The 22,584-nt window shown below is 44.6% G+C and overlaps 1 protein-coding gene across 1 annotated transcript in view; it reads right to left on the bottom strand.

Annotated features, from left to right (window-relative positions):
- LOC306715597 (prospero homeobox protein 1-like) overlaps positions 1 to 21,680 on the bottom strand; it is a 31,730-nt gene extending 10,050 nt beyond the window's left edge. Inside the window, exons 1-6 of the mRNA XM_079186018.1 lie at positions 21,569 to 21,680; positions 17,856 to 18,269; positions 17,132 to 17,746; positions 15,688 to 16,908; positions 11,299 to 11,406; positions 4,238 to 4,432 (exon numbers count right to left, since the gene is read on the bottom strand). Coding sequence (XP_079042144.1) covers positions 4,238 to 4,432; positions 11,299 to 11,406; positions 15,688 to 16,908; positions 17,132 to 17,746; positions 17,856 to 18,206 — 2,490 coding nt within the window. The 5' untranslated portion in view covers positions 18,207 to 18,269; positions 21,569 to 21,680. The remainder of the gene's footprint in view (positions 1 to 4,237; positions 4,433 to 11,298; positions 11,407 to 15,687; positions 16,909 to 17,131; positions 17,747 to 17,855; positions 18,270 to 21,568) is intronic.
- Between the last annotated feature and the right edge of the window lie 904 nt (positions 21,681 to 22,584).

The raw sequence follows: 22,584 nt of genomic DNA, 5'->3' as shown, positions 1-22,584 counted from the left end.
CAGAAAATACGTAAGGCTAATGGATTTAGACAGACGGATCTTTAATATTTTGGTGTGTGTTGATTGATTAATAACAAAATGAGGAAAAACAGCCTGTCAGCCACTTCAGCACCTCGGCATTTATTTAAAGCTGCCGAGCATTTTCTGTGCAAAGCGAGAATGTGACAGAAAGCCCACTTTGAGAATCGATTACTGAGAGTCGAACTCTGCCCCTTTTTCAATGGAAGAGGAAGCGGAAAAGATGAGTGAATGGATGAATAAGGAGAGACAAAGGATGACAAAGAATCTAAAACGGCGGAGAAAGACATGAGAAGTTTAGCCTTTCATAAAGTGCACAGCTTATGAAACCAGATAGCCCTGAAATGTGAGTGTGTGACCACTCTGTGGCCTCCAGGTGTGTGTGTGTGTGTGTGTGTGTGTGTGTGTGTGTGTGTGTGTGTGTGTGTCGTCCAAAGTCAAAGGGCAGATTTTGGTAGCAGCCACACCCACCCTTCAAGGGAGGGTATCTCTGCTCTTTCAGACGAACACAAATGAGTATGTTTGTGTGTGTGTGTGTGTGTGTGTGTGAACATATGTGTGTGTATGTGTGTGTGTGTGTGTGAGGCGCAGCTGTGCCGTCGTTTGGTGCTGACAGAGCCAGCGAGGATCCTTGAACTGGAAAGATGAGAACGTCCTCTAGACCGCTTCATAAAAACGTCTCATTGTCCCTCTCCAGCCGACACACACACACACACACACACACACACACACACACCAAAATATGACAACTTCATCTCTTTCTAAGCTCTCGGCCGCTATTCTTCCACTACACATTTAGCCGGTGTGTGTTTTTAGCAGCGAGTGTGGTAGTTCGGCAGCATGTGCTCTGGCATGTCTCAGTAACCCGGTGTACTGGAGGTGTGCTTCAAATATTGCACCAAAACTTTAACACACACACACGCAAGTTAAGAGTGCTATGCCCAGACTCGTCAATCTGTTCTCAATACAGAAAAGAGGAAACGTTTCTCTTCCTCTTGGCAGAAGGTAGAAGCTGACACCTTTCCCCGAGTGTCCTGGCAAAGAAAATCTCTCCCTCTCTTTTTGTTTTCTCTCTTGCTTTCTTTTTTTTATTGAAGATGAGAGTATTCCCCGTTTCCTTTCCCATTCTCCAGCCTCCTTTCCTTTCTTTGCCTTCCTCATTAGTTTGTGGGCAGAGCTGCAATTAGGACAAAATAGTTTCAGAGACGGGGGGGATGGGAGGGGAAGGAGGAGAGAGTAAGGATGGAGAGAGAGAGAGAGAGAGAGAGAGGTAAACAAGAAAGAAGAGTTGAAAGAATGTGGCTGGAGAGGGGAGGAGGAGGTAATTAATGAAGCTGCTATAATTACTGGGGCCTGTTTACGCCAGCTCTGGAAGACAGCACACACACACACACAAACTCACAACCAATTACACTCACCTTTCCACGGCAGTAATCTACAATGACTGTTTAAAATGCCGGCCATGTACGTCGACTAATGACACAAGCTTTTATTTCAACCGATCAAACCTAAGAACACTTTCTTATTTCACCATGTTGACAAAGATTACGTTTTGACCAGAAAAACATCAAAAATGCTAATTATTTAACCTTGCAAGGCCTTCTTTTGGCAGGTAATTTGACAAAGGGCAGATTTTTATGGAAGAAATAAAAGCTGTTGGGGCATAAAGATGAGAGGATGATGAGACGGATGAAGAGTGGAAAAAATGATAAAAGAGTTTTCGGAGAGAGGGAAGTGGAAAAGAGTTGGAAGTCAGGGGAGTTGAGGATGGAGTGAAGGGCGAAAGGAAAGGAAGGGAGAATAAAAAGACAGCAGGGGACAGAGAGGAAGGAGAGGACAAAGCTAAATGAAAGAGGGATTAAAGAAGAAGAGGATAAGGAGAGGAGGTGACGGAGAAAACAATCGACAGAGGACAGATTCAGCAGGAAGGGTGGAAGGAAGGAAAGGGAGCAAGGAAAGAGCAAAAAGAGGAGGAAGGAGGGGAGGAGTTGAGGTGGGTGTGATGGGGGACAAACCAAGGTGGAACTCTGATGATGCTAAATTTGGCAAAAGGAGAAGACTTCTGCGTGTGTGTGTGTGTGTGTCGGGAGACTTGCTGAATCGGCCGGGGTTCCAGTTTCACGCCTCTGAGTTTGACAGAGGGGGAGAGAGAGGGAGGGAGGGGGAGAGAGAGAGAGAGAGAGAGAGAGAGAGAGAGAGAGTCCCTAGCCGGTAATGTTCCCTCCGGGCGGGCGGACGAAAGGATGGAGGGATGGAAGGAGGGAGGCAGGAAAGGGGACAAAGTACGGGAAGAAAATGTATCCCTACCTTTGCAAACACGCCATCATTTTATAGGACAAAGGACGCACATGTTCTTTTATCCTTTACTGATTACAATATATATATATACTACACATCTTTATCTCTCTATTGATTTTACTTTACGTTCATCTCAGGACATGCTGCTGCTGCTGCTGCTGCTGCTGATTGTCTCTTTGTTTGGATCTGTTCAGGTCAACCGCGTTTTGAATTTGGTCGATTTATTCTCAGGTCTGTGTCTTTCTCTTGAAAATATGAATGCCGGGGTTTTTAATAGGGAAGCTCTCGTGGTTTTGGTCTTTGTCTACGAAGATTTCTTTCGTCGATTAGTAATTTTTTAATGCTTGTTTTATGTTGAATGACTTATCTCTGGTAAACACATCATTTAGTGGTGCTTTTGAGTGATTCTTTGTTGATTCAATCGACTAAACACTTAGCCTTTGGTCAAGGACAGCCCGAGGGTTTTACCTTCTCATTTGGAACCAGTACAACATTCAGGAGCCTTGCAGACCACGACCTGAAACTATAGTTTCACGTGTCGCGAAGTTGATTTTCGATCCTGTGCTGAATAGAACTGAAACTAATGGATGCCAGTAAGGAGGGAAATGCATTTATACACGTACGGTATGCGTTCAGGAATAGTTGCTGCAGATTTAAAGTACATGGATATGTGGCTGAAACATGCAAAGCCAAAGTCATGCTTCTCAAACTCCCGACTTATGCACGGACCTTATCCTGTAGTCCCTAAAAATAACCCGACTGAAGGCCAAAACAAACACACACAAATGATTTGCATGTGTGTGTCTGTTGCCTGTACAGGCTCTTTACATACACACCTGTGAAAAGCTACCTGACTCTTGTTATGCAAAGCATTCGCTGTTCGTTCCTCCAAAACAGAATACTTGGAGAGCTTAAAGTCTGTGTGTGTGTGTTGTGTTTGCAAATCTTCCTCTTTATGCATTTAAGCTCCAACTAAGCTTCAGCGTTTTCTCTCCTTTAAGCGAAAAAGAAAAGCGCGTGTGTCAGCGGCGAGGTGTGTGTGCTAATGGACATCTAAATGCTGCTGATGTTACGTTGAATAGTTTAAGGGCCCTCAGGTCCCCTTAGACCAATATTGGGAGAGAAAAAGTGAGGGAGGGAATGTGACTTCTACAAATCGCTTTGACAAGGACACCCGCGCCTCGAGCGGCGTCCTCTTTCGCCTCATCGAACACACACACACACACACAAACACACACACACACACATACTGCGACATCCACACCTCAGCAGAATCGTGAGGTGACTGTTGCGCTCTGAACAGCTGACTTGGTAGAGGACGTTTGTGAGAGAGTTGTGCTGAATCTAGTTTTAATTCAGGTTGAAAAAGGGAACTGAGAAACAGTTTGTGTGTGATGAGAGTCTTCATTAACAGCCCAAAACAAATCAATGGTATATTGAGTAAAATAAACTAATCCAACCCTTTTATCCCAAATTATAGTCGCGCAAACGATGAATGAAACATTTTTCCAAAATGTCAAATCAGGCGGCAACCTTCGATTGTGAAAAGGGAAGTCAGTGCTGAAGCGTTTTAAGCTTGCATTCTCTCTCATGGCCATCAGGGGGCGACTCCTCTGGCTGCAAAAACGCAACGCTGGAGGCTTCAAAACCAAAGCCGTGTGACGTTTACTGCTTTGATGCAGTCTATAAGAGAAATACTGCTTTTTAATTTTTGTATTTTACATATATTCCAAAAAGTAATTTGTGCAAACATGTAGTAAAATTGAATAGATCACAAAAAAAAGAGATGAGGGTTTGCCGTAATCACTCACACACACTTGCCATTGTTTCATATTGTTGAGTTGTCTGCGTGTCTCCACACTCTGTAATTATCTGCCGGTATATTAACCAAACCGTAAAGTCTCCCTCCGGCTCCGCTCACCTCAAAGTCGTTGGCCTTGTTGTAGTGCATGTTGAGCGCCCTGAAGAGCTCGGCGTCGCGGCTCACCACCAGCTCCTCGGAGGCGGTCACGCCCTCGTTGATGGTCTGCCGGGCGAACTTCTCCATCTGGATGTAGTAGAACTCCCTGAAGTTGCTGAACCACTTGATCAGCTGGGAGGTGATGCAGCGATTGAACTGTGGCAAATGAAAAGAAACATGAATTATGTTTCATAACAGATGACATTTAATTTCATGTTTTAATCATGCAAACACTTATATATAACATATTTTCAACATATTCTAAAAGCTTTTCACATACTTCAGTTTCATGGTGGGATAGAGTAAGTTTAGTGCTGAATCTTATTTGCTGGTGCTGTAGATTTATAATATACAGCATAATTGCATGTTTGTCATCTTAATTCATCTTGAACTGGGCCCTGTTTGACTGCTTACTTTGGATTATGGCACAACATCTGCGCATGAATTGATTTTTTTTTTTTACAGGGTGTATATTTCGTGCAGCTATAGCTCTACTCACAAGGTCACACATGTCTTTGTTTAAAACTCTGATCTGTAAATGTCTAACAAGAGGAAGAGAGGAGAATTAATGGGACATTTAAGCTGGTGAAAATAGTTATTTGCTGTTCCCTGTTTATACATGACGCATGTGTGTGAATGCACTGCACAACAGAAAACTGCAGTCCTCCAGTTAACTTAAATGAGCAACCACACAGTTAAAAAGTAACTGAACTGTCTAAAATAGTTCAATGCATCCACCTCATTAGCCACTAAAACACTGTCTGCACCTCCAGCAAGAGAGCGGCCCCTGGAAACCTTCCAAATCAAACAAGAATGACCCAAATATTGTCTTATTGTTCTGCCATCGTGGGCTTTCAGACTGAGCCGAACCAACATTAAACAGCTCTCATCAAACAGCGCTGCTGCCCTGCAGCCTCAACGCTACGCTGCAAACACGTGTTTCGCTTTCAGAGCAAAATATTCTCTTCAGAAAAAATGTATTCCAGCCGTGAAACAAGTACAAAGATAAGTGCAGGTAATGCAATGAAATCATTTTAATCTCACGCAGTATTTTAACACACTTTGCAGTTCCCACTTTTGATAACTAAGTAGATGAAAATGCAAACCAGACAGAGAAATGATATATTTTTATAAGCTTGTGATTACTGCAGGTTATAGGAAATAGTCTCTCATTAATATTTAGTGTAACATCTAGAATATAAGCACATATCTACTGGCCCGTTTGGAGCCCAGTGAAAGTGTGTGTGTGTCTGTTTGTGTGTGTTCGGTGAAGGGGAAAAACGGCTTTGATACGGAGATTAAGCTCGGTATTGTTACAAGACATTGTCTCACAGGAACAAGCGATGAGCGAGAGAGAGATGAATGGAGGGAGGTAGCATGGAAAGAGGAATGCAGAGAGAGAGAGAGAGAGAGGAGCAGAGGATGACGGTGGGGGAAAGAGATATTTTTCCAGGAGCGGTCAGAGGGGGTGACATAATGGAGCATAATTGGGAGGGGTGTGTGTGTGTGTGTGTGTGTGCGCAGCAGAAGGAAAGGGATTTACAAAGCATGGCGACAGGAGGGGAAAGTGTGTGTTTGGTGGGGGGTGTTTTGAGTGTTGCATGAAATGAACGTGATAACTCGGCAATCAACGCACACATAGACACAGTTACACACAGTTACACACACAGGACGATGTCATCTATCTCATGTAAAAGCACAAAACATCATGAAAACCTCTGATACGCAAATAGATGATTACACACATACACCAGATACCCTAAAAATGCTTTAATTCTGACATTTGCCCGTTTACAAATACAGAAAAAGACGCATACCCAAGGCTGTTGTGCCAATAGAAATATTTCTATACATTGTTAAAGTTTACTATATTAAATAAGCCAAGTCAGTATAAAAATCAAAGAGAGATAATAATAATAATATCACACCAGCATCTTGCAGTGGCCTTTTCTGTCTTCTTTTCTCCCAGATCCCCACTGGTAAGCAAAGCAAACAATAATGTTTCACATGTTAAAGGGATAGTTTGGGTGATTTGAAGTGGTGTGCATGAGGTACTTGTATCCAGTCAGTCGATGGTCTATATTAGTACAACACGTCTTTGGGTTTTAAGACATTTGAAGATGTAATCCTGGCCCTCTGATGGACATGTTCCACGTCTTTCTGATACAAACCAACACCACTACTTCATTAGTTTGCAGCCCTAAAGTACATGACGTAATGAGAATTCAATTTTAGTTTATGTGGAAAAGTATTTCTGTTGCAGTACCACAGTTGACCACAGGGACAGACTGCTCACTCTGCCTTTACTGTACAGACTAGTCTGATGTCTTTTAGGTCTGTCTGTCGAAGTGAACAAAGTCCCTTTTCCCCCGTGCAAATTGTAGGTGTTGCACACTGTGCAGGCTGCTAAATATCACCTTTTGAGTGCAGGTGTAGCCTAAGATCTGCATCTGTCAAGTGTGTCATTCTCAGCCTGATATGTCAGAAAATGGACTTCACATGTAGACACAAACACCCAACCACCCCCCCCCCTCCCCCCCCCCCCCCCCCACCCACTGTCCCGTCCATCACAATCAGCACAAACCAAAGAAAACAAGAGGCCAGAGACAAAAGACAGACAGAGAATGGAGGTAGTGGGGGGAGGGGGGGGGGGGGGGGGGGGGGGAATGCTGAGCTCGAGGAATGCCATTTCTGTTTACAACGAAAAAGGGGAAAGAGACAGTGTCAGAGAAAGTGTCAGGGTGCCTCCCCCCCCCCCCCACTCTCTCCTTCCCTTGATGGCGGGTGTTGTCAGACCCCCCAGGCCATGCTGGACACACGCATCCTTTAAGAATCTGCCCACTTCACCCCAGATTCGTCGTAGCTCGGCACATTTTTATAGAGGACGACGTGAATGTGCACGATCAACATAAATCTACAAGTGTTAACACCGAAGGTTTCCTGCGGATCCTGGAGGAATCGCTGCTGTAGGAACTTTTTTCAAATCATGTTCTGCTTCACTAGACAGAATACAGTGCAGGAAAGTTTAATGTGTGTGTGTGAAGTTTACGAGGCATAGTGTACAAAACCTAAAATACAGTAGTTCATTGGTAGTTTTGGGTTTTGTTACCGGAAGCAGTCGTGTTAAGTGTCCACAGTCAGACAGATTTTAAATGCTTTGTCATCTACAGTTGAGGTAATTGCTGAAGTTCAGTTATATTTGAATCGGTAGACTAACTGTTGCTGGTTCATGTCCTGATGTTGCCAAAATTGGCTGTGTAGCTTTAATTGACGAGACGTGTGAGAGGCGGGTTGGCCGCTAATTGATTCCTGCTGAGACGGCGGCATCGAGATGTCATTTCAGCCTCTCAAGGCAAGAAGAGTCTTCAGGCTCTCGCCGGTAAATGTGTCACTGTTTCGAAAAAAAACCCTCAGCTGGCAGGGAACTTGTGAGGGAGAGTGTGTGTGAGTCGGAAGGAGCTCCCTGAGCCACTGAGCGTCTAATTAATCCTTACTCCTCCAGTCTTAACGAGGTCTTAATTACTCTCACTGACTCTCTCAAGACGAGACGACAGAGACCTGAGCGTCTCATGATAACATAGATGATTGTCTGGTCAGAAGGCAAGAGCTTTCACTACGCAATTAAGATCCCGTGTGTGTTTATGTGTACCCGCGTGCTTGCTCATCTGTGCTTAAAACAGTTGTCAGCTCAACCCACTTCCCACACCGAGCGAGGCGGCCATTGTGTGTAAGAGGCTCATCTTTAAGAACCAGTTTCCCATAGACAAAGTCCATTCAAGTCCAATTAGGGGGAGCCATTCAGGGCCCTAATTCCCTTACAGTGAATCTGCCTGATCCTCCTAACACATGCTACTTATTGTTCCCCGGGAAGGAGGGGGGAGGAGGGGGGGGGGGGAATAGGGGTAAGAGAGAGGGTGAGAAAGAAAAAGAGACAGAGACATTGACCCGGATTTTTGGAATATGGTAATGATGAATGCAATGGGACAATGAAACAGGTCCACACACACACACACACACACACACACACACACACACACACACACACACACACACACACACACACACACACACACACACACACACACACACACTCTACCAACGACTTGAAAAGAACAGCCTCCCTCATCACAAATAGGATTATCCATGATTCATTTTTTTTATTAAGCGAAATATTATGTGCAGAGTTCCTCCCACAGATAAAATTGATGGATTAACTGGGATTACGACTCAATTAAAACTAAATTTGATTGTAAATCATTTGCATAAAATGTGAGTAATAATAAACTGGAATTTTCTTAAAGGATAAGACTCGAGAGAAAATATGTTCTTATTATTAAAAAATAAGAACTGATCCTGCAGGTGGTGTTAGGCTGATATATCGGCTTCCTCTTATCCATCGACTTCCATTGTTTTTTAAGAGTTACTTCTTCAGCAGGAATCACTGGGCTCACATACATGCTGTCAGAGACGACTAAGGATGGATTTGTGGTTTAAAGTATAGAATATTGTATCAGTCTTCTCCTTTAAAGTTGTCATCCTTAATCAAATCCAATGCATGTGTCTGCATTTCTCCAGCAAAAGGCATTGAAAGTATTGACATGAGGTAATTACCTCAGTTGTTTTCATATAACCTTCTTACGCACGAGGGATTCACAGGAAATGATGCATGCATGTACATCAGCGCTACAGTTTTTAACTTGATCTAATTGCCGTATTAAATTACTGCTAATCTTAAGGAGTGTAACATTAAAGATGCATTGCCGCTGTAAATGTGACTAAACTTGTAGATGTGTGAATGTGCTAAACTAATTTCTCTGCAAAATAAAACGCTCGGGCAATAAATTCCAGTAGAAACATGTTTCCATTCCGATAAATCCCAGTGTGCGTAATACTGTCCGTCTCCTAATCTAAAGCCATGTGTTTGTTGAGATGAGGGAGATTAATTGAATACCATTTTGGAGATAAACATACAGATTGGAGATGAGATTAATATTTAAAGCTAATATCAATCTCCAAACTGAGCCTGTGCATTAACTCATCAGTGCTAATTCATCCATTTTCCAAATGAAAGCCCAAAGCCGCTGTTTATTTGGCCACACAGATGTTAATCATGTTTACTCCGATAATTGAAAGTATGACTTAGACGTGATAAGTAAGCTGATTATGGGAAATGATCAATGTCACCGCAAAAGAGTTTCAAAGCACTATAATCCCGTGAGATGTCCTTTCATGTGCTGTCTCTTCTGCTCAGAGACCAGCGTGTATTATTTATTTTATTCAGCACATTCACGAGTCTCGCTACTGAAGACGTTGTTTAACGGAATGTTTAAATGTTGTAAACCGCTTAAGGTTTAGATTTCAATCTCACATTCAAGACTTTATTTTTTGAAGAGACTCAAAACTTCTCCGGCCCCTCGGCTTGATTTCCTCCTTTTCCCTGCCTCCTCCCCAGTAAGCGGAGGTGTAACTCTGCTCTATCGTATCCGTTTCTATCAGACTCGCAATGCGCCGGGAGCAGGTAAGCTTAGCAACCTTGTGTTTGCCTAGCAACCCGGTGTCCCGGCGACCCTTGTTTCCATGACAGCCGATGAGGATGTGGCACTGCCACGAGGAAGTGGTCACCGCAGATATGAGCCAAAGGGCAGCTGGTCTGTGTGTGTGTGTGTGTGTGTGGCTGCTCATTTGAATACAGCGCCCTGAATCCGTGGAGGAGCCGTATGCTCCTTTGCAAAAACACGTAGCAGCCTGTAAACACGGAACAATCAGCGCCTTTGTTTTAAAGCTGTTGTTCTGTTGTCATCCCTTTCATTTGTTTGTCAACCCCTCCCCTCGCTCCCTCTGTCATTTTTCTCAAAGCCCCCCCTACACACACACACACACACACACACACACACACACACACACACACACACACACACACACACACACACACACACACACACACACACACACACACACACACACACACACACACACACACACACACACACACACACACACGCACACACACAATTTCCATCGTCTCCTTTTTCCTTCTAACGAATTTGTTTATCCGACTTCAAATCTTCCTTTCTACCCGTGTTTGATCGTTTCAACAAGTTCAACTTCTCGTTTTATGTTGGCGAGAGTGAGAGTGAAAGCGTTGTGGCATGTGTGTGTGTGTGTGTGTGTGTGTGTGTGTTTTGGGTGAAAGGGAGATGGAGGTTGAGGTCGTGGTATGTGTGTGTGTGTGAGAGAGAAAGTGGGCGTTAACACCCCCCCCCCCCCCTCCAGCCCCAGACCGATTAAGGCCAGAAACTCTAATTATGCTACAAAGAAGAGACAGACTGGAGCACCCATCTGCCCTATAGGGTCTCTCTCACACACACACACACACACACACACACACACACACACATGTACAGAGTAACGGAATAACACACAAAACTGAATAATACCAGACCACGAAATGCATAAAAGTCACAAACAGACTAGTGAGAAAGTTGATGAGTAATTAGATCAGAAAACTAAAAAACGCTACAACCGCATCTAAAATCCAAAATGCTTGGCACAAAGACGCCTACCTGTTTACAACAGCTCGTCTGCTCCATCTGCCACTGATGTTTGAGCTCTGACTCTAAAGATGCCATTGAATTCCCATCATTGGATGTCCACTCTCTTCCCATATGAGCCACCGTGTCCTGCTCTCTCGACCATTTCTTGTGGATTTTTATCTCAACCCGGCTCAATTGTAATCATAATGCAAAAATATTATCCCACAAAAGTGTGTTTTTTTCACCCTAAAACATGTTGTGTTCGTTAGTTTGCTGCTTTTCAGTTCATTGTGTGAGTGTCTACGCGTGTAAACTGTGTCTTCCAGTATTATAAACCAGCTAAAAACTGCCTTCAATAATGACATTGTATTCAGGATGAAAACAAAAAGAAGTCACAGAGGGGAGATTGAATGTAGTAGAATTGGGAGAGAACGGTGATAAAAGAGAATAAAAAGGAGAGAAACACTAGAAAGAAGAAAGAGGTCTTACCTTGACGTCTGAGAAGAATATTTTGAGCATGTTGGAGGAAGGGTAGCGGGTGTAGAAGAACATCAGCTTGGCCTTCTTCAGGTGGTTGGGAGACAAGCCCTCCTGAATCTGAACAACATGTTAAGGAGCCAACGAGCAGTTGTTTCACTTAAACCCAACGAGGAACACAGCAGAGGGAAGAAGAAAAGCATCTTAAATGTTCTGTTTGATCGCCCTTGTACGGATCCATTTGGATTTGTTTGAGCTTTTGCAGCGCGAATAGAGGCATCAACCAATCACGTTGTGTGGAACGTATTCACTATAACAGCTTGAAGGCTCTGTAGTTCAGCTCAGGCATCTCATCCTTGTGTCCTGACCTTTCACAATAAAAGCTCTTGACATGCTCTCACACTGCGCAACAGTTTACCAGAGGAAACCCAAATGATCTATTTTTTTATTTTCGACATGTCACACGGGGGAAGTGACCACTGCAGTAAACAGGGTGACAGCACCTCTGTTAGTGAATTAAGAGAAGCAATAAGAGACGTACAGTTCTCTGGTAGACAAAAGCAAACACCAGCACCTGCGGGCTTTGGATCCAATCCCACATTCACTCCGGCATCTCGCCGCCTCTGCAGCCTCGTCGTCGATCCCACTGTCTCAACCAGGAATATAATAATTGTGGAGGCCCTGGTTGCATGGACGCAGAGTGTGTGTGTGAAGGTGTGTGTGTGTGTGTGTGTGTGTGTGTGTGTGTGTGTGTGTGTGACAACAGCTGTGCCCCACCACGCTGCCATTTCCCCACCACATTAACAGCCCTATAATCTATCAGGGAAGATGAGGCAATCAATGGAACCCCCTGCAAGGTCAATTAGCACACAGACAAACACACACACACACACACACACACACACATCCACATACAGAAACCCCAGGGGCCCTATATGGCTGGAAAGAGGGAGAGAGTGGCATCAGCAATCGGGAAAAGAGGGAGAGAACGGAAGTGTATAGAAAAAGAGAGAGTGAGCAGCTTCAGGGCAGGATGCAGAGGAGAAATTTGAAATTTTAGTTTGCCAATTGTTTTATTTTATGTCCAAAACGCTTATCTAAGTGCCTTTTAAGCTGGAGTGACCAGGGTGTGGTCTGTTTACTGTTGTCCTAAAACATATGCTGACAAAAAGGGACACTTTAAAAAGTAACCAAGGGAATATATCTGATCCCGACACAAAAACATAATCTGTTACAGAACCCTGATGCCTCAATAAGTGAGGCGAGCCGTATTGTCATCCATCATTCATTTAGCAGCAGGTACGTCAACAACACCATCACCTCGTTAACATTCATACCCACCTGTCACCATCTCTGTGTCGAGTACACATAATACACAGTGTTCACTTTGACACACACAAACACACCGACATGACTCAGAGTGAACTGTTTTGAGGCAGCAGCGTGACGACGTGTGTAACGGTAGCTAAAGTGAGTCAGTGAATAAACAGCTTCTTTTCCTTGCGCTCCTCATCCTCCGTCTCTCCTGTCGGTGTGTGTTTTGTTCCTCCTGGTGCACATCTGTGAGTGTGTCTGTGTGTTTTGTGCAGGGCTCACTGTATCAGCTGTAACTTGACCTTGCTGCCAGGTGTGTGTGTGTGAATGGGGGGCGGGGAGGGTTAGAGAGGGAGGGGGGGATAAATTCATAAATGAATGGGGGACATCTGCTCAGCTCTGTACAAAGGATTAAGGATACACAGACCTGAGAGAGTGTGTGTGACTGTTTGCGTGGGTGTGTGAGTGCCTCTGAGATGAAGTACGATCGATGCAAAACACCTTCACCTCACCGCCGGGCTTCCTTAAATCCACCGACAATGCCGTCACCATTTTATCCCGACCATGCAAATCCAACAAGGATGTTTGTTCTTAAACTGGAGGCCGAGAAGGAGACAAAACAAGAATATAGACGCAGTGGGAAGGAAGAGACGTTGCTTCAGTTTTTAAAGGATTGAGAGAGCAGGAAACAACGAGCACAATGTGGCCTTTTGGAGAAAATAGTTTGAATTGTACAATATGACGTTAGTCTGTGTGGCTGCTGTGTCTGAAGGGGTTTTGTGTGTTTTAGCTCATTTGCACAATAAAATGTTGACAGTAAAAGTATTTGTTAGTTGCACGTCATGACAGACATTATTTGAATAAGCTTCCATATCATTCAAAATATCAGTTACCTGAACTGAATGGTTACACGCACAAAGATGTGCAAATGTCGTGCTAATGCAATTAATTTAAGATAACAGTAAGGGGTGCAACTCGGTCATCTTTTTAATTAATGGAGGAATAATTTAAGTCCATAAAATATCAGAAAATTATTAAAATAAACACAATTTGCCAGAGCTCAAGTTTACCACTTAATATTATTAGTATTCTTGGACCAACAGTGCAAAAGGAAAAGTTATTCCATTTAAAAAAGATAGAAATCAGAGAAAAATAGCAAATCCTCAAACTTTTTTGTTTGATGATTAACTTAAATAACTCTAATTATCAAAATTGTTGTCATTTAATTTTCTGTCCATCGAAATCATTTCAGGACGAACAGTAGCATTTGACTTGTGCAGAAGGTATTCTATAATATTATTTTAATGAATTAATTGACTGAATTCATTGCTGAAAAACATACTCGAGCTGCAGGATTGCTGTTATTAAGATGAAAAACACCAAACAATCTGAGATATGTTTACCTACAAAACGACAAAGAGAGGGTTGAAGGGTGGTCAAGTTCAAATATCTTTGAAATACTAATGTACAATTTCAAAGACTTTTTTTTCTTCTTCTAAATGAATGGAGAAGCATTTTGGAATGAAACGGCTCAGCAGGATCAAGAGACGTGTCAAATATTTCTCTTTTAATTAAAGCAACATCTAAATTGGCTTTGAAGACGACACTGTGATCACATCCTCGTTGCAGCTGCAAGGAGTTCCTATTTGTCGGGTTCAAAGTCTTATTTTTCTTTTCACTTTGTTCTTCAAGCGTGCACGTGTGTGTCTGTGTGTGTGTGTGTGTGTGTGTGTGTGTGTGTGTGTGTGTGCGCGTGCACATGTGCCTGTTTGTGTGCATTGTGTAGCTGCCAGGAGAAGCCCTCTCCATATGAAAGGTTAGGGACGAAAAGATAAACAGCTACCTGCAAACACCTGTCCACGTGCACACGCTATGAAATGTGCACGTGCACGTGCGTGCTGTGTGTGTGTGTGTGTGTGTGTGTGTGTGTGTGCGCTTTAAAAGGTAGCAAAACACACACAGCTGCCGAGCAACTGCGAGCGAAGGCCAACAAGTGAAAGCGAGTGGGAGAGATGGACAACCACAGGGAGGGAGGCGAGCAGCTAAAAAGTGTGAACAGGAAACCAACGTGGACATTTTAGACATTACACTTCTCCTTATGTGTGCCCACACACACATTTGGAGAGCTTCCATCAATAAGGCCAAGCGTTCACCTGTTCCTCTCCCGTGCTCTTTGAAATATGATTAGCTTTGAGCTCCTATGAACAAGGTCTTACCACACACACACACACACACAGTGAAATATGATTTGCTTTGAGCGTTTATGTACAAAGTCTTTGTGATGAAAGAGAACCTATCAGCACAAGAGTGTCTCAGACAGTGTGTGTGTGTGTGTGTTGAAGAGCTCACTAGCCTTTCTCAGCACCTTTTAAACAACACAACCTGCTGCAAAGACTTAAAAGAGCAGCGCGCGACCTGTTTAATCTTCCCCCTCTTGCAAGACCCATCGTGGCCCGTTTCATCTCCCCACTCAGCGAGGAAACAAGACGGTCCGACCGGGAACCAATTAATGCAGATTAATAAATATTAAAGACTGCGTTTGACTACTGCCTGCTGCAGTACTGACAGTTACAAATGTGACTCTTTGAGAGCAGCAGATAAAATCAGAGACGATTTAAGCTCTTTCCAAGAACACAAACAAAAATGTAAGGACGTTCTTTATGCTTCCAATAATTATAATAAATGTCAGTGTTGAACGTAAGCCTCACTAATACCATTGTGTCCCAATTACAAACTGCGTTCTTATTCCGTATATATATATATATATATAACGCTGGGTTTAATTAGGTATAGATCAGAACAGTCACATTAACCCACATATAGCAAAGTCATGATATACTGCATGTATATTGTAGATTTTTCTTGTTCGTATTATTGAAATAATGTATTTGTAGTTGTGCATCGACAGATGTCGATCAAACGGCCCTTTAAACTAAACAAAAGGAAATATTGAAATACTTAAATGTGTTTAGGATGTTGGTGGAGTGTCCATCAACCGCACACTCAGACACCTAACACAAGAGTAAAACGATTTAAAGCACACACTCACACACACACACACTCACATCTGTACGGTAATAAGGATACGGTGCTGCCTGAGTAGGCCGACATGTCGGCCATGTCTTGCAGGTCCCCACACTCGGACTTAATGAGGGACAGGGACAGAGCCTCCGGCCCATGCTGGCCCGGTGAGCTCTGCCTGTGATGGTGGTGGTGGTGGTGGTGGTGACTGAGATGGCCCCCTCCGAGGGATGCCATTTTGGTTCTGAGGCTGACAGCTTCCCGGGTCATGTCCATAGAATCGGGGGAGGACCGATGATGGTCCTTGGGCCCTGGAGGGTAGCCGGCTCCACCTCCGTGTGAAAGGGGGCTCTGAAAGGGGTAACCCATGAGGGGGAGAGGGAACGGGTGTCGAAAGGATGGAGGGCTAAACCCGAGCGAGGCCGTGAGAGGAGAGGGGTGGAGGGAGGGGTGGTGAGGAGGAGGAGGGAGAGAGAGGTTAGTGTTCTCTCCTCCACCTCCTCCGCCGCTCTTGCGCACCACCAGCGGCAGTGCCTCCGTTTGGTCGTTGTGCGTCGGCACGCCGCTCAGTCTGCCACTCAAACCGCCGAATGAGTCCAGCGGGCTCCGGACGATTACGTCGCCGAAGCAATGCAGCCGCTGGGCGGAGGAGTGGTGGTAGTTGGGGGTCGGACTGCCGTCGCCGTTCATACTGAGGGCCAGGGCGCCTCCGCCAAAGCGCGAGTCCGGGGTGAGGGAGGGGAGGGGGCCGAAAGGTGGAGGACAAGACGAGGACGAGTTGGAGGAAGAGGAGGGTGCCGCTGGTGTGCTGCTGTGGCAGCCATGGTGGTGACTGACGGCCTTGGGCGAGGAGAAGCCTTTGACGACGGTGTCGACGACTTGCGACACGGCGCAGTTGAGTTCCTGCTTCAGCGTCTCTGCTAACTGCCTTCCTCCTCCTCTTTCTCTCCTCTTCATCACCCTCTCTACATTCCTCTCCACCACCTCCCTGCCGTCCACATCGTCCTCCATTTCTCCGTCTATCAGCGCCTGTTCTCGGAGGAGGGCTCGGGCCCGGTCCAGGAACAGGCCTGGGTCCAGCTCAGACAGGTCGTCGTTGCTCCGCCGCCCTCGGTCTCTGTGCCTCTCCTCCAGGCCGTCAGAGCGGATACTGTCCTCGGACAGGTTGCCGTCCTCCTCTCTTTCTCCACCTCGGTCGGCCTCTACGCCATCGCCGTTGTCTTCCTCTTCCTCAGTCTCCGAGTCGTAGATCTGGTAGAACTTCTCTTGCAGTTGACGCAGCTGTTTCTGAAACACAGAGGACAGAGACTGTTAAAGAAGATGTCTTCTGAACCTAAATATCACCTGTTATCATACATAAATGATAAGAGTACAGTATGTCTTAGGTTATATGAAACCCACTTGGTGGACAGAGATGAAAGCCTTTCTATAGCAGCTCTCACAACAAATTGAAAATATGAGCTAGGTGCGTCTGTTTGTGGTGCATCTGTTCTCAATGTCTTCTACCAACCTGCATGTCCTCCAGCTGCAGCTTGAGCTGCCGTCTCTCTTCCTGTCTCTGCTCCTGCCTGGAACACACTAGCTGGGTGAAGCTGTGCTGCTGCTGTGGCAGACGCTGCTTTCTCTTATTCTCCCTGTAAACCTCGCCGACCACACCGCCCCGCGAGCCTGGGGAGCTCAGGAGGGAAGACGGGCCGTCGCTCCGGCTGTGGTTGTGGCTGCTGGTGTTGTGGCTGTTGCCGTCTCTTCGGTGGTCATTACTGCCGTTGCTGTTGTTGCTGCAATTCTCGTTTTCGCGGTTGCTTTCTTGGTTGTGGTCGCCGTTGGGCCGGACCAGTGGCGAGTGACTCATGCCACGGATGATGTTTTCCACGCGGGCGCGCTTGGCGCGAAGGTGCTCGTCCGACAGCCTGTCCAAGTCGAAGGTGGAGAGTGAGAGGGGCTGAGCGTGGGAGTTGAGGCTCGAAGGAGGCGGTGGTCGCCCGAAGGAGGAGGAGGAAGGTGGAGGGGCAAGAGGAGGCCCAGGAGAGAGGCAGTCGGACGGGCTGTCCCGGTCGCGGGAGGAGTTGCTGCAGGCATCCTCTGCGTGGATCTCTGAGCCTCCACTGGACAGAGCTCCACTCCCCTGTGATGGAGGACAGGAGAACTAAATTAATAATGAATTAAACACATTTCATCATTGAATGAAGATTGAGGACTTAACATTTCACCACTACCTGTGTGTTTGTGTATACCTGGAAGCCTGAGTCACTCCCTCCATTCTTCCCCATGTTATTCTTCAGCAGCTGAGAGATGATGGTAGCACCGGGGAAAGGCATTATGGCGTCTTCGTACGAGTTGGCCCTCTTCAGCAACTTCCTCAAAACATTGGACTTCTCTCCGTCACCTTTGGCGCCGCCATGTCCGTGACTGACCAGCGAGCAGTCTCCGTCCCGATCGGGGCCGTGTGATTGGTTCATGCTATCAAACAGGGTCTCGCTGGCGTGGCTGAATAACGCACTAGCCACAGTTCTTTTCACCCCGATGTCGACACGTCGGCGCTTGGTCTGTCTGGTTAGGAGGGTGGTGCTGTCATGATCAGGCATCACGCAGGGGAGCTAAACGGACATGACCAGGGGTCCTCACAGACACGCAGGATGGGAAGTTTCCTGGTCAAACACAAATAAACACAACTCAATCATTTAATATCACCTGGAAAGTAGCATTTCGTTATTTTCATGTCCCAGATGCCATCTTTATAAATTGGCAGAATCGTGCATAAAGTGATCATTTTTCAGTCGGAGAGAAACCCAATCATTGAAATTGGTAGCGATATTTGATGTCCTAATTTTGAAACAAGCCAGTCTGCCCAGAAATAAATATTTTAAATATATATTTATATTGTGGATTGTGAGATAAACTAGCACAAAACATAAAAGATTAATTAAAATCCACTGTCTTTAGTGTTTTGTGTTCATTTTAAATGTCAGAATAATTTCTGAGAATAAAATCTCCACATGTAAAAGACATTAGATGACTACAGATAACGTGCTTGTTTTCTACCATTTTAACCATCAAACACAGTCGACTTTAATTATTATAGAAATCACAAAAATGTCAAGCAACTCAACAACAACAACATATCTGACTGGAGCGAATGAGGCAGCCACTTTTATCCATCACCAAATTCTTAGAATTACACACAGCGCATTTCTAGACCAAAAGCCAAGCACTGTGAGAGAGAAGCACTCTTTAGAATAGTTCAAGGAGATCTTCCCACAGAGCAGAAACACCTGCCTTTAATAACCCAAATCATTTCCCTTTTCCTCCTTGTCCCCTGAGAGGTAACCTTGATTTCTACATCTTGTGAGGAGCTGTGAAGAATCGACAGGCTCTCTCTTATTGTCAGAGGAATTTCACTCTAAAAAAAAAACGTTTGTGTGAATGTGTGTTGATTTAATTTGTTCCACTTTTTCACATGATTTTAAAGAAATAGGTACTTTACTGACATTTCTAATGTCTAATCTGAACTTTGGGTATTTTATTTCGACAAGAAAATGTGAATTCTTCTAAATGCTACCACTTGTTTTTACCAAGTTCTCCACATTCAAAGCTAGGTTATTTATTCTGTCATGAGGGAATATATTGCGTCTATTATTCAGTAAGAAAGGTACACCTATAGTGGCCGGGAAAGCACTGCATAAAGGTTAGGTTCAATAGAAATGACAAAAGAAACTCCAGAAGGTGCAGGATAACCTAACCGTAACTACCTCAAACTGAATTCTCAAAGAAACAAAAGTCTCAAGCCAAAGGTGAATTTACTGATTAATTTAGAGATCACATTTTTAAAGAGCAAATTCAAAACCGTCTAAAAAGCGTCACCAAAAATAAGCCGTGGCCATTTTAAAAGAGTTGCATGGAAGTGAATATCTGCTCGCTCTTGTTCCCTAACACACGTGCATACCGGCAGCGCTTTCCATGTTACATGTTTGCATCTGTTTTGCAAGTGATTTCAGGGTCGGGTCTAGGGAAATAATTCAACGCTGCTTCCTACAACAGTTTGGCAGAGCCGTGCCTGTGTTCATAAGAGTTGAGCAGTTTTAATTCCACTGTTAAGATGCGTCGCCGTAAAAAACTGCAGCACCACTGACATTTGAAAGAAAAAGCGAACATGCTCAAGCACACATACGGGCTGAATCAGAGACACAAGTAATGTGTTTTTGCCGACAAAGCAGACACTGCTGTGTTCCTGCAGAGCCATTACCAAATGAATTAGTTTCCAAACAGGGGAGAAGGGTTAGTTTACATGTGACTCCGAGTGTCAGCGTTGGAGACGAGAGGTGTTCAGAAAAAACACTCAGCTCCTCAACACAGTGGCCGGCAGTGACCCAGATACACTCACACATGCAGTACATGCATACTCTCTGTTTTACGTGATTGGTTCCTCTGGGCAGAGGTCTGGCACACACACACACACACACACACACACACACACTCACACACAGAGGGGGAGGTAGAGAGAGAGTGAGAGACAAACAGTTTAGATTAGGGGGTCCAAAGAGCTTGAAGACTTGGTTGTATTGAAATCTGTGTCTGAGGTCAAATTAAGGGTGCACCATTGCAAAAAAAAAAGCAAATGTTTCCTATCTGTATTAGTAAAACACAAGATGCATTCACCACCATCTCTGTGAACTTACTGGACTCATAAATACTCTTGTAATACCATGCAGCTACGCAAGGTGTTTAAATAGACAAGAAGTTCAGCAACTGTTGCATTCATGTTTAAAGGTGAGCACTGAAAGGAGATGTGAGAGTGTGTGTGTGTGTGTGTGTGTGTGTGTGGTTTCTGTATCTTAACAGAAACGTTTGTTTTAATCTGCACTTGAAGAGCAGGAATAACTTTGCTCTGCAATTGAGAACTGAAATGGGAAGTAGAGTAACTGTAAATGTCTTATTTCCATATATACAAGCGTGTGAAAAGTCACTTTCACCAAGACGTTATCTCGGATGTTTTAACCTTTTATAAATATCTTAAACTGTCTTCAAATAAAAAAAAATGTGCACACCTTTTACTTCCCTCTGCAGTTCTAAGAGGAACCAAATAACGAGGTTATTATTGATAGCTTCAGTGTGAAGGAATCGTTGCTTCTCGCTGCGCTCTGATCGGAGAGCTCCGCTGTCCAGAGTCTGACAGAAAACAAGCTGATACTTTTACGCACGGCGCTATGGACGGCACACATAGAGAGATGTTTGTCGCAGTCCAAACAACAATTAGTCCGCGATAATAACACGACAGCGGGAGGACAAATCGACTGATCCGTTTATTCTTTTATTATAAAGCCTATAAAGTGTTATTGGAGTAGTGAGCTGTGCCAATAGAGAGATAAACACGCTTGTGTATTAAACAGTTTGCTCTTGTTTTAGCGATATTTCAGCTCTCTGTTAAATTACAGATCAATAAAATCAAACTCCGAAGAAAGAGGATGTCGCTCCTCGTTTGCTTTAAAGTGAGAATCAGAATATAAGAAGAAGGTTTTAAAACACATTGTGATATTGACTGACTTGTCTGCCGATAAAAAACACGAAAGCCAAAAGCAGCGGCAGGTGTGTAAATCCAAGCGAGTTGAACTCGATACCCACAAACTGGCAACCAAAGTTAAGCAGCGAGCAGTGAACAAAAGCTCTTTTTTAATTTTAAAACAAACTTTACGGAGTCTCGTCTCGTTTACAGCTACAATCACAAGCAGACTGAAGCGCGTAAAGTCCACATTAGAAGAAACCGTTTCGGAAAATAGTCCACAATTCATCTAAATCCTCTGGATCCGCGATGTGGGACGAAGATGGACCGTCTGAAGTTAAGTTACAGCGAACACGGTCGGACAAATCACACACACTCATACACACATACAATATATGAGCCCACGAGCGACAATAATCATGGTAATAAACAATACGTGTTTCCACTTACTTCTCTCTCTCGAGCGTTTCTCCAAGTCGGTCCGTCGAAGAAAGGGCGAACACGAGAGACAGATCCGCACTCGTCGTTGAGATCAATGCCGTAATTTACTACTGCAAAGTGGAGACGTATGCAGAGCGTGCGCGCGCGCAGGCGTGAGTGTATGTGTGTGCGTGTGTGTGCGGGAGGGAGCGAGAGAGACACTCATCGGAAAAGTGTGTGTGTGAGAGAGAGTGAGCGAGAGAGAGAGAGAGAGAGAGAGAGAAAGAGAGTCTGCTCTTGTGCGCCGCTCTCCTCCCGGGACGGGAAGTGTTCAGTATCGAGCGCACCCGGTCCGTCCGGCACTGATCAGCTCGTCGCGAATCCTGATTCTCCCTCTGACCGACAGCAAGACCCTCAATAAGACTCAAGAAGAGACGCGCGTGAAGGATACGCGAAGACGCTGCGTCACTGGCCCCGGAGTGAGGTAACGACTCCCCCTGACCAATAAGGAAGAGGAACCGGGGACGCTGGATTTTATTTATAAGGAGCCCCCCGAAAACAGCGCGCAGCCAGAGCGGAGTGAGAGAGGGAGGAGAGAGGAGCAGAGCATGACGCGGAGGGTAAACTGAAAGTCAGGTTCAGCAACCTTTCTCTTTTACGGAGAAGCTGCAGAAATATTTATAGAATCATTTCTTTGTTTAACTTTAAGCGGACTTTAAGTGCATCCGCTTCCCTCTTTCGTGTTCAAACTTTGAACTCCTTTTTTATTTTATTTATATTCATGACCGAAGGGAGGTCAACCCCCAGTTTGTGATACAAACACATCTTCAGTAAATCAAAGCTGTAAATGTAACACGTGGACTTACTTCCAGACTTTTGCCATTAAATAAAAATAACTTGACAATGTTGATATGATTGAAGAGCCACGGTCAGCATTGGTTTTATTGTGTGCATGTTTTCACTCTGTTACATCAGTATGTTGACGTTCAGGTGCACTGTAATCACTCAGCTCTGTGGTTATTACGATTTTTAATAAACACAGGCTC

This window comes from Pholis gunnellus (genome assembly GCF_910591455.1).
Source record: "Pholis gunnellus genome assembly, chromosome: 24".
In the NCBI taxonomy this organism is placed as follows: domain Eukaryota; kingdom Metazoa; phylum Chordata; class Actinopteri; order Perciformes; family Pholidae; genus Pholis; species Pholis gunnellus.
This window is presented reverse-complemented; position numbering and strand designations above follow the sequence as displayed.